General features: G+C 37.0%; 1 protein-coding gene across 1 annotated transcript in view; it reads right to left on the minus strand.

Annotated features, from left to right (window-relative positions):
• LOC137968996 (EGF and laminin G domain-containing protein-like) overlaps positions 1-13,075 on the minus strand; it is a 27,570-nt gene extending 14,495 nt beyond the window's left edge. The window contains exons 1-3 of the mRNA XM_068815505.1: positions 12,920-13,075; positions 6,497-6,692; positions 3,253-4,277 (exon numbers count right to left, since the gene is read on the minus strand). Coding sequence (XP_068671606.1) covers positions 3,253-4,277; positions 6,497-6,692; positions 12,920-12,986 — 1,288 coding nt within the window. The 5' untranslated portion in view covers positions 12,987-13,075. The remainder of the gene's footprint in view (positions 1-3,252; positions 4,278-6,496; positions 6,693-12,919) is intronic.
• Between the last annotated feature and the right edge of the window lie 1,061 nt (positions 13,076-14,136).

The raw sequence follows: 14,136 nt of genomic DNA on the forward strand, positions 1-14,136 counted from the left end.
GTGAACACTTTTTCATCATTTCGGAAATGAATAAAACAAGTTGTTTTAAATCTAGACATTTCATCAATATCTACATAATAAACAGAACATTACATGGCCGCTTGGGGACACGAATTTTATCTTCTCGTGCTGAACGTATCTCTCACTCGTTCGCTTCGCTCACTCGAGGGAGATACTTTCAGCACTCAACAATAAAATTTGTATCCCCGCGCCGCCATGTAATATCCTCTATTTATACACACAGACAGGACAGCAAACAAAACGGACTTGGTAATATACTACGTCACCCTTCTCTGACTGGCTAAACAAAATAATGGGCCACACTCAACAATCAATATGCTGTTAATTTTGGCAATATTACATAGAGCACACTACCCTGGGTACCAGAGGAATTTTTTTTAAAAGGTCTGAGAGAGTGCTACGCGAGTTGGAGGTAGGTACTTGGTGTCTCTTTTTCTATTGTTTCAAATTTTTTTTTAAACAAGGAATAAAACGTTCAGTAATTATACAATTACCCTAACCTAACCCTAAGGCTAACCCTAACGCTAACCCTAACGCTAACCCTGAAGGTTTTACCATGTTTAGATAATTTTGTGCAATAGATAACCACTAAATGACAAAATACACCAAGTACATACCGAGTCGGAGGCAATGACCGCAGACTGAAAAAAAGTACCTGTGGCGGCACGAGCCCTGAGCCTCAGTTCCATGCAGAGAGTCAGTTCAGATTTCTCGTCAAACCATGTGAGAACACAGTCAAAGTTTTCACCGGATCCACCCGGCCATCGCCTCGTGGATCCACAGCTACTTAGACAATGTTATGACGAAATTCATGAATCAATAACAGGGCAGACGCATGAAAAACTGACATCAATTAGTTTTTTACAACAACAAAAAGGCAGAGCGGTCAAAATTAAGTCAAAACACTAGAAGAACGCAAGACAAAAATGCGAGAAACTTCAATCTGACGCGAGCAATATCGCGTCATTATCGCATAAATTATAAATTCATGCGTCGGCTATCGCCTCATGGATCCACAGCTACTTTGAAAATGTTAGGACGAAATTCATGATCAATAACTGGTCAGACGCATCAAAAACTGGCACCAATTTGTTAAATTCTGTATGTGGAGGCGTTTGAAGCAGCACATGGACCATATTGTAAGCTTCCTCGTCCTGCTGAAATGCTTTCTCTTGAAGTGGCTCAGGAGAATGATTTTCCTCTCAGGACGAGGTCACGCAACACTTACATTTGCATATTTGACGAAAACCAGTTTTTTGCTTTATCCGATCAGAAACTCTGTCGGATGTAGGAGGCAGTGTGGCCCAGTGGTTAGGGCACTTGCCTTGAGATCCGGAAATTCCGGGTTCAAGACGCGCTCTGACCACTCGTTGAATTTGATCCTGGTAGTCCCTGGTTCAACTTCCCAGCTGCTCTTGTAAAGAGCCAACTCGTTTGCCTCCGGCCAGTAGGGATTCTTAACAGTTGTTGTTGTTGTGTTTCATTGGCCCTGAAAAGCCCCTATGGGGAGCAGTCAATTAAGTTTGTATTGTATTGTAATGTAATATCCAATCAGGGAACAAGTTCAACTTTTGAGACTCCGGGCTCATGCCACCAGAGGTTTGCTTTTTTTTCCAGTCCTCCGTCACTGCGACTTGCATAGTACTTTCTCAGACCTTTGAAAAAAAATTCTTCTCACATCCAAGGTAATTGCCCCTTTAAACAGATACCACTCAATTAATTTAACAAGTGTTTATTAGTTATATATTTAAATTCATATCACCACCCTACAGTAGTTGTGGTAGAATGTACTGTTACCTCTACCAAAATAGAGACAAATGAACTTACATGTAGTTTTATGGCCTGGCACTCACAAGTCAACTATGGCTTAAAGTGCCCCTAATACTTCAACTTATTTTTGGGGGGTAGATTTTGACATCTTTCAAGAACTCATTTTCGCGAAAATTTTTCACAAATATTGAATCCTTACTTTTGTACGAGCACTTGAAGTTAGTGAAATTTGTAATTTTCTGCGCGCTATAAGCCCCGCTGGACAAATTATCCTCTCGTGGAATCTTATGCATGCTGATTCCTTTTTGTTTATTGTTAGACTTGCTGCATCCATAAACATAATAATAGTCTTTATTATTATTAAACACACATAAAAAACATCACAAAACAACAAACGTGTTCAGTTTACAAATTTTCAATTTTAAAAATATATATGTATCTGACTATCTAAAACTGAATAAATTTCTATTAATAAAAATACTTTTAAAAATACTTTACTTTACTTAATACTTTTAAAAATACTTTTCAACCATTTTCTCTGTGTTCTCCGCTAATCTTCACACATCTCAACAACTCAAGCTTGCACGATGTCCTTTTCTTACGACACGCTCGATACTTTGGCCGAGTGGGGGACTAATGCGAACGATAGGTGAAAAAATAGTCAAGACCACCTCCACTTTCAGCGCTCGTAAAAAAGCCTGTATTCAATATTTTTGAATTTTTTTTCGAAAATAAGTTCTTGAAAGATGTCAAAATCTACCAAAAAAAAAAATAAGTCGAAGGGTTAGGGGCACTTTAAATACCAACTTTATTCATTCAATACAATGAAAGGGAGAGATATCAGAGGTTATCCCTATACGAGGGTATCCACCCGGATGTTACTGATCTAGCGTCGATTTTGATGAGGGAGGAAAACCGGAGTACCTGGAGAAAAACCCTCGGAGTCAGATTGAGATCGACTGAAACTCAGCCCACATACGACCTCGAGACCAGGGTTGAACCTGGGTCGCAGAGGTGGGAGGCGTGGTTGATGACCACAAAGCCATCCTGACTTCCCAAAGTGGGAGAGGATCCAAACAACTTATCAGAAGTTTGTAGATTCCACTCCTACAAAAGACTTCTTTGATTTTTTTTCCAAGTATCCCACAGTCAATATCAAAACATAATCATTCCCATCAATAATTATCTCTTTGGCAAATTATTTGCAATGATTAGGAGACTGTTGACCTTAAATCAGAAGGCAAAATTAGTTGAGAAGAAAAGCAACTTTAATTTGAAAGATTGGCATAAGTGAATCTTAAGCCTCATAAACAAGAATTAGCTCAACCCAAAAAAGCAGCTTCTGATGACTCTGAAAAGTTTAAAGTTACAATATGGGCCATTTACTATAAAAATTAAAAATGGGAGGGACACTTCCCAATGACAGGGTTAATTTATCATGTGCAGTACAACAATACTTACAAAACTGGCAAACAGAGAGAGGATCATTTGCTTTGTCGTATCCTGTTCCAGAACAGCCACAAGTAAAGGTCTTTCCTGTTTGATCACAAATCCCTTTGTGTAAGCAGGGAGAAAAGATGCAAAAATCAGTGACGTTACAGCCGTTCATCTCCACTTTGTTTGTTTGTGATCTTTCATTTGGTTTGCAAGGCACTTCGTTGATCTTGAGCTCATTCATGCAACCCACAAATCCACCTGCAGTCACATCACCCTTGAAGAAATTACTTGGCAAGGACACAGAAGGAACACGAGTGTCTTTCTTGGACCCAACTCTTAAATCAAATGACTCTCCAGAGATTACAAACTGCACCTGATGCCAATTGCCACTATTGACAGTTGTCAACTCACTTTGGTAATTGATGTTTAAAAAGGATTCAGTGTTTCCAATGTTAACTTTCAAATCAACATCACGCTCCGTGTATGAAATTTCAAATTTGTTGTCACCGTTGACTTGTTTCAAGAGAACTCCACTCTCCTTGTAAGTACGGAACATGAAACGTCCACTCAGTGAACTTGCTGCAGACAGGCCAGTGACTGAACAGACAAAACTAGAATCATCTGCACTAAATGTAAATGGTGCAAAAGCTGATGTTACACACTCTTTGTTCATGGAACTAGGGTAAGTGGTGGCCACACCTTTCTCCAGGAAATTTATCTCTTTTTCAGGGATTGGCATCAATTTCCTGAAAGTCACCTCCGTCATACAACCCATGAAAAGGGCATTTGATTTCACTGAAAGAAGAGACTTAAAATCTGCTGCACCACCAATATAGATAGCAACATCAATTTCTAGTTTGAAATATTTGGTGTTAAATGTATGCTCTGCTTTTTCCAAATCAGATGTTTTATCAAGGTAAATGGTTGTAACCTTTTTATCATGATTCACTTCAACAAGATGTGATTTGCCATCATCAAGGTTTTCTCCTAAATACACCTCATGGCTTTCCTCTTCACTATAATCTGACAGCCCATAACGCACAGAGAACCTAAGGGTAAATGAATACACAATGCAATGAAAACATGACAATAATCAAGAGGCTACACGTAGCCTGGATTATGCCTGTTCTGATTCACGCAATACACTTGTAACTTCTGAACATTTAAAGGACAAAATACTGTATTTACCCGTGTGTAAGTCAATCCTACGTGTAAGTCAACCATCCATTTTTGATGGAAAAAACGCAATTTCCTTCATTTCTTTGTTAAATGTTCATGGGATACTAATCTTGTAATTCTTAGAGGTAATTTCAGGAGATGGAAACATGAAAAAATTGGCAAAAAATAACAGCCTCAAGCTGTCAATTATAAGTACATGTAATAGTTCAGTGGTCCATGTATATGCAGGTATTTTGTCCTTGAGTTTTGAAAAATCTCTCATAAAATCAAATATGTAAACCTCAAACCTTTTTCGTTGTTCAGGGATAGAAGGGCTTTAGAGGATAAGAACAACATCTCAGAGGCTGAAGATTCTTTGAAAATGACTTAAAAAATGATTTGAAACGCGCAAGCACGAAGTCTGCAAAAGCATTTTATTTAGCCAGATGTGTGTCCCGCTGTTTTGCGGGAGTGACAATGATTACACCCAAGCACGATACATTGTGCCAGGTTAATTAATTTTGAAGAAATAGAGATGCCTTTTTGAGCTTTCCGCCTTTGATAACTGAAAATTCCCAGTATCCATTTCATAGTAATAATAATTATTGTGCTTGTGAGAGGCTTGCGAGTATCTTTAACATTCAGAGTCCTAATCCTTTTTCATTTCAACTGGAATTGTTTACATGTACATTTAAGTCTCTTGTTGCCAAATGAAAAGCCACTGCGTTCCTTACACCCAAGACAATAATATTATGCTAATTTTAAATGAATTTTTTAGCTGGAACTTGGCTCTAAATTCTTGGCCAGTGGATAAGTCTACGGCGATTTTTGGAGCTTATTTTAAGATCATAAAAGGTCGACTTGCACATGGGTAAAATACGGTATGTTTTGGTCAAATATACTAGGTTTTAATAAAACTATTCAATAATATAAGCCACCTTGTCCCTCCCTTTCTCTTAAAGATCATGATACTACATGTGTACTAAAAAGGGGTGGTTGGCAGTTATTATCATTATTGTTGTTTTTATTATTATTATCATTATTATTATTATTATTATTATTATTATTATTATTATTATTATTATTATTATTATTATTATTATTATTAATAATTTCATTTTGCTCCTATTCCACTGAATTATCTTTCAGTGTTGCTGGTGCCCAGGATTGTTACTACTGTTTCTCTTCCCGCTTCCCCAGTTTCAGTGCAAGGGCTCGTGGCTGGGTTGTGGATACTGCTGGACACATACATGTAAGTAGTCCCATCCAGGAAGGGTTGGGGGTGGCTGGCCAACAATCGACGACAAAATGAGTTGAGACAGTTGCCAACAGAGCACACTGGCAACCACACATTCATTGTTTGGCTAAGACAACTTATCCAAAAAGTACTTTTCTGGGATACCCCTCCCTCTCCCCTCTCCCCCCCCCCCCCCCAATCAATGTTGTACCGCTGTTGACAAGGCTCGTAGGAAACAGTAACAAACACAACACTGTCCTGGGGGTGTGGGGGGAGGGGGCCATTTTCATACCGAGCTTGAAATAGACTCTAAAGGATAAGAACAACAATTTTGACGCTGATTGAAGGTCCGCACTGAAGTAGGGCAACTAACCTCCACTTTAAACGAACGTTGTCACCCTCTATCAACACATTTGACATCAAATCTTTGTTTTCCACTCACCCACCAATACAGCCACCCGTTTCTTTAGAAACCAAACCCATCTACATGTATAATTTAATGTTAGTTAACTCAAAAAGTTTACAGTTTGTTAACTAAAAAACAACAACAAAATGATGTGACGCTGAACCTCTAAATTTAAAAAGAAGCAAGGCTGCTGCCTAAGAAAATTTTTCCAAAGGCCTTTGGGCTTCCAACATTAAAAGTTAGTAGCCGAAGTCATTTTTTCAAGAGCCCAGAATTAATTAATTAAAAGTGAGGATGAATCACTTTTGTGATAAGTTAGGCACCCGTTCGGGCTACTTGTTCAGAAATTTGGTTTCCCGTGCTTGCATGTCTGTAAGGCGCCCCAGGCCACTGGGCAACCGTCAGGCAGCAGCCTTTATAAGGTTAAAATATCTGAGTAATCAAAGCTGGTCACCATTTTCACATACCTTAATCTGCCCCCAACAACTTCAAGGGTGATGTAGTCTGCATATTTTCCTCCAGTGCTTCTGGTATGAAACAAAAGACCAGAGGGTTGTACTGTGCTGAACTCAATACGTAATTCATCCTTGTCAGAGTTTATGGGTATATCCTTTGGTGGTATTTTATACTCCAAGTAACCCTCACCAGTAAAGTGACGAGATGCTGAAAACAAGAACCGGAAGAGCAATAATTTTCCTTCAACATACAGCTTGATCATATAAGTCACATAATTTAAACCACATGCAAAAGGATTAAAAAAATAGAAAAGGAAGATCAGAAGATTTCAAATTAATTATTGTCAACTGTGGTTTTTCATTGAGGTGAAGTTCAGTAATAAGTAAATTTTCCTGTTCGTCTCAAGGTGTGGTCACTTTGTGGTGCAATAGCTACTTTGTCCTACAAACCTAGGATCTTAATACTCTTATTTTTGACACCTAACTTGCAGGAGAACTACATAGCTCTATCACTGGCATACACTGGATACACAATGGTCACTACTTTGGATATGGTTCTTATTGCCCAGTATCAGATAAGCAGTATTTCTACTGTCGAGTGCCTCCCCTGTCACACAGAACATCTTGCAACAAAACCCCTGTTTGCAACCTCCGTGACAAAAAAGAATCTCCCTTTTTATGTTTTTGCTCCCAATGGTTATCCTATTTCTAACATAAAGAAAATGACTGCAATCAGAAAACCCAGTCTTTATAGTGCTGAACCTAAGACAAAGTAAAAACTACTGCAAAAATTATTTCAAGTACCGTGGTTTTATTGGGTATCAAAGGATTGTAAGAACTATGCTGCAGCCTACATGTACAACAAGACATATTACAATAGCTATTTTCAAGCTGACAACTGCAGTATTAATGTGACACAAAATACACCCAAAAGAGGCTGTTGGTTCAACTAAACAAGATGAATTTCCACAGAATAATTGAGTCTAAATCAGCACGACTGGAACACCCACTGCAAGACAGAATCAAGACCACGAAGAACACATGCAGTGGTGTTACTTTGTGCCTTATCTGATGTACATTACGGGCACCAAGTTTGAAAATAATTACTCCAACATTATTGGAGATATTCCCATTTTTGGGACTTATTACAGCCATTGTATAGTTTGTGACATCATCAAACTTGAATATATCTGGAACGAGAGAAGGGATTACAAAGTATAAAACACCTTCCTTCATCATTTTGAAAGGTCTTAAAGGTGGCTGAACACAGTTTTCGTGCGCGCTCTTGCCAACACAATGCAGTGCATGCTCAAGGATTGCAAAAAAACATAGACATGGCTTCAAAACAGCAATCAGTTTATTTGCTCAATGTTTCCGCTATCTGTACTATTTTTCCTCATAATTGAACTAAGTGTTATGATGGTTTTAGTCTTTTATGAGAAATGTATGTTAAAAAAAAGTAACGATGCAAAGAACACCGCAATTCGCAGATTTTTCTTTGTTATCGAAAGAACCCAGCTAAATGCAGCGCATGCGTAAGTAGTAGTAAGTTAAAAAATTGCGATTGAATGCAGATTAGCTTTTAATAATAATAATAATAATATTAATAATAATAATAATAATAATAACATGGCATCTGACAGGATGCGGTGATGCGGATCCGCATAATTCCCTAAAATCTGCATCCTCCGCATAATTACGATATTTTCCGCATAAAACTGAAGAAATGCCTGATATTAGTGATAAAGCAGCTGCTTATATACCAGCCTCACAAACACAAAAGACAAAAAGATTGACTATTTTGAAACGCTTATTTTCCTGATCATTGATGAAAACATGCCATTTCGTTTGCAAGATGAAAGTTCGTAAGCAGTTTCCACTCATTTTTCGGGAATGAGCCTGGACTCTGGTTAACCGTTTTCATAACATACCCTAGGCTCGAAATTTTTAAAAAAGATACAAGGTATGAAAATTTAGCCGCAAGTTATCGTAGCAACCTAAATTGCATCATTTGTAACTCTGGTAAAGTAGGGACAATCATTGCGATGAAGTTGTACAAAACAAAGAGCCCGCAATACGTATGTGTAAAAAACCGCTGAAAATGGTGAATAATCGAGGGAATGGATCGTGGTTCAACCACATCACAATTTTGCTCCATATCTCCAAATTGAAACAAAATTCATGACAAGAGACAAAATATTTTTTTATCGCTTTATCGGCAAAATGCCGATTACTAACCCTTTTATTTTAATGGTGAATGCTGGTCGCAAATTGGCGACTCGGCCAGATATCTTAATCGCAAAAAGCGACTGTATTGGTCGCAATTTTGAGTCCTGATTTACCATAAGCATGTAAATACATTGGACGGGCCTAATCATTAGTTCTATAAAATTTAATGTTTAAATTTCTGCATAATCCAGTGTAATTTCCGCATAATCAACGCATGTTTACGCATAATATGGCCAAACATTTCCGCATAATCTTTAATTTTTTTCCGCATCTTATCAGAAGCCCTGTAATAATAATGATTTTATTAACAGCATTTCCACGAGGTGGCCCTTCCCCCATTAATATCTATCTAAACTTAATTACAATTAAAACAAACTTAGAAAAGACTAGGTTAAAAACGCTAAATATTGATATTTAGAAAGAAAAAAATATAACCTGGACCTAGCTTTATTTAGCAATTTCTTTGTCTCCTTAAAAAATAAAATTGGGTCCAAGCAGTTTCTTAAGGAAAGGGGAAGGTTATTGAATAAACATGAAGATGTTTTAGATCTTATCATGACCGCTCTTTGAAAATTTATCTGTTTTCTTAATACCACTATAGTCGCAACGTAGTGCACATTCCAAAACAGTCCTTGTTGATTCACTGATGACTATAGACACAAAATCACCTGATCAATCTGTAGCACAACTGACCACGACTGCACACGATCTTATTGCACCATCACTTATAGTTGTTGTGAAAACTCCGATTGCACCATCAGTCATAGGTATTGTGAAATATCCGATGACATAATGGTCTTAATTAATCTGGACCTTTCTTTGGATATGTCTGGGTATGAATGATACGACAATAACACTATTAACATCTTACAGCTTTCTTTCTTAATTAAAAATCACGATTAAATTTAATTGGTCTTTTACATAAGTAATGGGGTAGCAAAGTAGTCACTAGAGTCACATAATTCAAGAATTACGTTATCTACGGCTATCTTTAGTACTGTGGTTATTTCCCTACCAATGAAAGTTGCAACGTCGACACATTCCATGAATGATGTAATGGCTTTTTTTAAGGTATTCAATACTCGCTTCTAATCAAGCGCTTCAATGACACAGAAAGGCAATATATTTTGTCTTAAATAAAGAGCAGAATATCCATAAAATTTTAAGTACATTAATGTTTTAACAGCTTTTGGCAAATAAACATCATAAGTTGCGTGATTTGAAGTCCCACTGATCATGACTATATGGCTGAGTGGAAGTTTGGGTTCAGCTTACCAACAAAACGAAATAAATAAAAAATAAAGAATGTGCAGAGCAAGAACCGCGCTCGGCCCATGGCCACACGGTTAATTAGCAGCTTCATCTTGAAACGTATTGGCGATCATTGATCTTTGAAGTTGTATACCCTTGCTGGAGCGTAAGTTTCGATTATATTAGCAAGTCTCTAGTCTTCATTAATTTGGCCAGTCTGAGCTGTATGAACTCTGTGTACTTTTAAGTATACGCCATTCGCATTGTTCAGTCACCGGTAACCAATTCAATTTGCATATTTACCATTGACAAAGCTTGCACTGCTGCCTTTTGTACTCTATGAAGACATGCTGTTAAATATTCCGGTAACGAGTGATGAAGAATATCATTATAATACAATTTCGATAAGACAAGTGCTTGGGCAAGGTTTTTCCTAATAACTATGGAAAGGCAACAGATTTTTGACCTTGCGAAGCATTGCTAGTATAGCGTAACAAGAAGTACAAATGCACTCAATGTCGTCTTCCCATTTCAGATGTTAATTAATATACGTTCCCAAGAGTTTAGTACTAGGAACACACTTTCGAAAATACACCTATTTCTCGAGACCCACTCGTTAGAATTTGTCACAAATTTATAACACTTTAAGAAAAAAGTAACTAGAGTATTGAAAAAAAGTTGAACTTTAACAGAGGAAATTCTAGATGTTCCAGTGAACCTTCGACAAGGGATAAAGATCTCTTTATCAAATTATTATTAAAATAGTGTTAACTTGTGAGCATCGTTACAAGCTTGTTGCATGCAACTTATAAAGAAACTCTAATGACCAGATTTTCTGCAAATAAACAAAACAGATTTTTAAGACCTGTTTATATATATTTATGTTACCATAGCAAACAGCAAATACGTCAGCTCAACTATGAAAAAACCAAAGTTTGTGTTGTTAAATTGCTTGCTACCATTTTTGGTGACCAAATGAACAAAGGTTTTAGAGAAAAAAATAAACGAAAAATAGGTATCAAAAACTGTGTTCAGCCACCTTAAAATAAGCAAAAGATATTTTTCACTTCATAGGCACTTTAGGGACATTCGCGCCCATTGCTACGGCACATTTTTTTTGCGCACGTCATGCATCACGGACCACGAAGGTAAACACGATGCTAGGGCCGCAAACATTTTCCACAAGAATGGAACGTGAAAGCGTGTGGCATCATGGAATAGCTGTGTACCCAGGTCTTCTTTGAAATGTCACGCAATGATGTGACAATGCGAATATACCATTGTTTTGAGAACTTCGCAGCGATTTTACTCTCTTGAATGCTCGGTGACACCTATTTTTCTTTTCCATAAATAACTTCCTTTTCTGATTTTGTCCATTTTAACAAACAACAACAAAAATCTGTGCGTGAGAAGTTAATGAAACCAACACATGATCCACTGTTACTCCGAGTTTCGCGCTTACGCACTCATCAGACAGTATTTAAATACTGTTTTGGTCACCTGATTTACCAAATATGGTTGTCAACATGTGAGTCGAACCAGACAGAGAAATGTTACATAAAACACACTTGGCTAAAAGGATAGCTGTACAGTTAAAGAGACTCCAAAACAACAGTTTGGTAATAAGGAGCAACCTCCCTTAATATTGGAAAAAAGCGAAAGTACAAAATAATATGGAATGGAAGGAAGTTCAGAAAAACTACATGGTTGTGAAAAGAAATATCACAAAAAAAATCAACTAAGCAAAAACTTTAGTAGTTTACTATAATTACTGTTACATAATAAACCACGAATGTAGCGTTATGAAACAAAATGAAAATGAAAAAATGCAGAGAAATATGTCGTCCCTCCAAATTACTATTGACACTTATGTTTTGTTTTCAGTTACTTTCACATGATGTCGAAATGTACTTTGAAAGACCTAAACGAAAGTTGAAACGACAAGAAATATTGTTAACGATGAGAATGATGCTCACATGGATAACAACAGACAAAGTAGATTAGTCACAAAAGTTTTGTTTACATCAGCCGAGCTTAGCCATAAATTGTGCTTCCTTTCAAACTGTTAGCGAGCGAGTCACGTCAGTTCATTCAATTAACACATTCAATTTCAGAATCAATAGTTCGACAGAATAATTCATGGAAGCAATACAAAAATGACGATAAGAAAGGAAACCATGTTCAGCCATTCCAAAACCACATGATTTCTTCAGAAATACGAGGGAAACTACCAACTCAAAAGTATTATTTTATCAGAAAACAATCTGGTAAGATATGTCAAAACCAACATGTTTCATAATGCAAATGTACATGATGCCCGTTTGAAAGTATCAATAATTCTCATGCCAGTTTAACGCAAACTTTATAAATTGAGCGTTAAAATTAATCAACAATATTTAAACATCAAGCAGATATTGGAAAAGAGATGATTCGAATCGCCACTCCAGTTGAGAATAATTTCAAGAAATTTCAAACATTACCGTTGAATAACATCCAGCTCGGCTCAGAGCTCATAGGAGTACGTCATAATTTAAAAAATTCCTCTCGTCGAAAAAACCTTTATTAGCAAATACGAAGATTGTAAAACCGCAAGTAAAAGCTATGAAGTTCGATATCTGCTGGAACCACATGTGATATTTTAAATGATGACACATTAAATTGAGAATGAGACGCTGAATTTTCAATACTGTACGGAACTGTAAAATGTCGTTATTGTAATCCATTGAGAAAAAATCAGTCAAAACGACTCCCGCATTTCGCTGATAAGTTAGGTTATTAAACACAGGTTACTGTACTCAAGTTATTAACGTAAATATCTAAATAATCAATAATTTGTGGCCAATGGTAGGTGTGTTCGGTTCGAACTACCTTCCCGCGTACAACGCACAAATTCCAACTATCTGAAAAAGCTTCTCATCGTGAACAAGTCTCTGCAAAAAGATGTTGATTGATTACCTGAAAGTGCAATTGCCACGCAATGAAAAAGCCACAGAGCCGACGCCAAACCTTTCAAATCCATCATAAATAAATGCACAAGACAAGAATAATGGAGGATTCGAACACGGGCAAAGCACGCTCACCGTAGTCACGTGACAAGCCTCCAAAGCTGACAGAGTTCGATGGGCAGCACCTCTCATTTGCAGACAATTAACCTTTTTTGGTCTATCCATTCCAAATGAGTAATCCAATTGGTCAAATTCCACTTAAACTTGGATGAGTTCTGGGTGCGGCAAACGTGATATGTCACCAAACGTGACAAAATATTGTCTTAAAGCTACGTGACGAAATTCACATTCCACGTAATATTTACATGTTGTTAGGCCATCTTTCTGGGTTACAAATTGACTGGAGCATTGTAATTCAGCGATCTTTAAAATAAAATTTAGTCCAGAGAGTTTAATATGGCAGCTTCTCTTTACCGTGCTGTGGTAAAATATTTGTACAAAAGTTGTTTACCCGAAAGTTCTTAAATTATAATTGTACAGATGACAAAAATTGTACGTTACACAGTGCGGGTGATGATTTTTTCCCTTTAAATAAAATAAAGTGTTTCTTTAAGGTTTGAATCTAGCAAAAATGAGACGAATTTTTAACCTGGCTGACCTGGTGCGTGTAATGTCAGCAGTATTGCTCTGTGTTTGACAGCGGTTCAGTTGTCAGTAAAAAGTGCAGGAAGAGTAGGAATGCATTTTAAAATAAACAAGACGTCTCCAAAGGCGTATCCGTGGAATGCACAAACAGTTAACACAAATTGTCCACTTACAGTGAACTTCAAGTACAGGTAAACTTCGGGAAATGGCGAGAGATTACCAGAAAGATACATCTGTAATATAACTTGAAGTTGTCCGTTGTAAAAACGCATTATTAATGTTACTAAATTTGCAAAAGCAAACAAGGAAGCCCTATTAGCGGGTTCTCGGGTTACGGGATCTTTCATTTATTTATTTTTTGGAATGAGACTTTATTTAAATCCTACAGTTTTACTTCCTTCCTTAACTCCGTTCATCCAAAAAATTACAAGATTAGCCTTAAGGAGGCTCGAAATAGTTTCTCCTTTTTTCAAACAAATAAACATATTCTGTCCTTAGATACAGTTCGGGCAATCATATCAAGACGAAATTTGGCCAGGGTATTAAGTACCTATCGTAGATTTCTCACATTATGTTTTCCTC

The sequence above is a fragment of the Montipora foliosa genome, chromosome 8, assembly GCF_036669935.1.
Source record: "Montipora foliosa isolate CH-2021 chromosome 8, ASM3666993v2, whole genome shotgun sequence".
NCBI lineage: Eukaryota > Metazoa > Cnidaria > Anthozoa > Scleractinia > Acroporidae > Montipora > Montipora foliosa.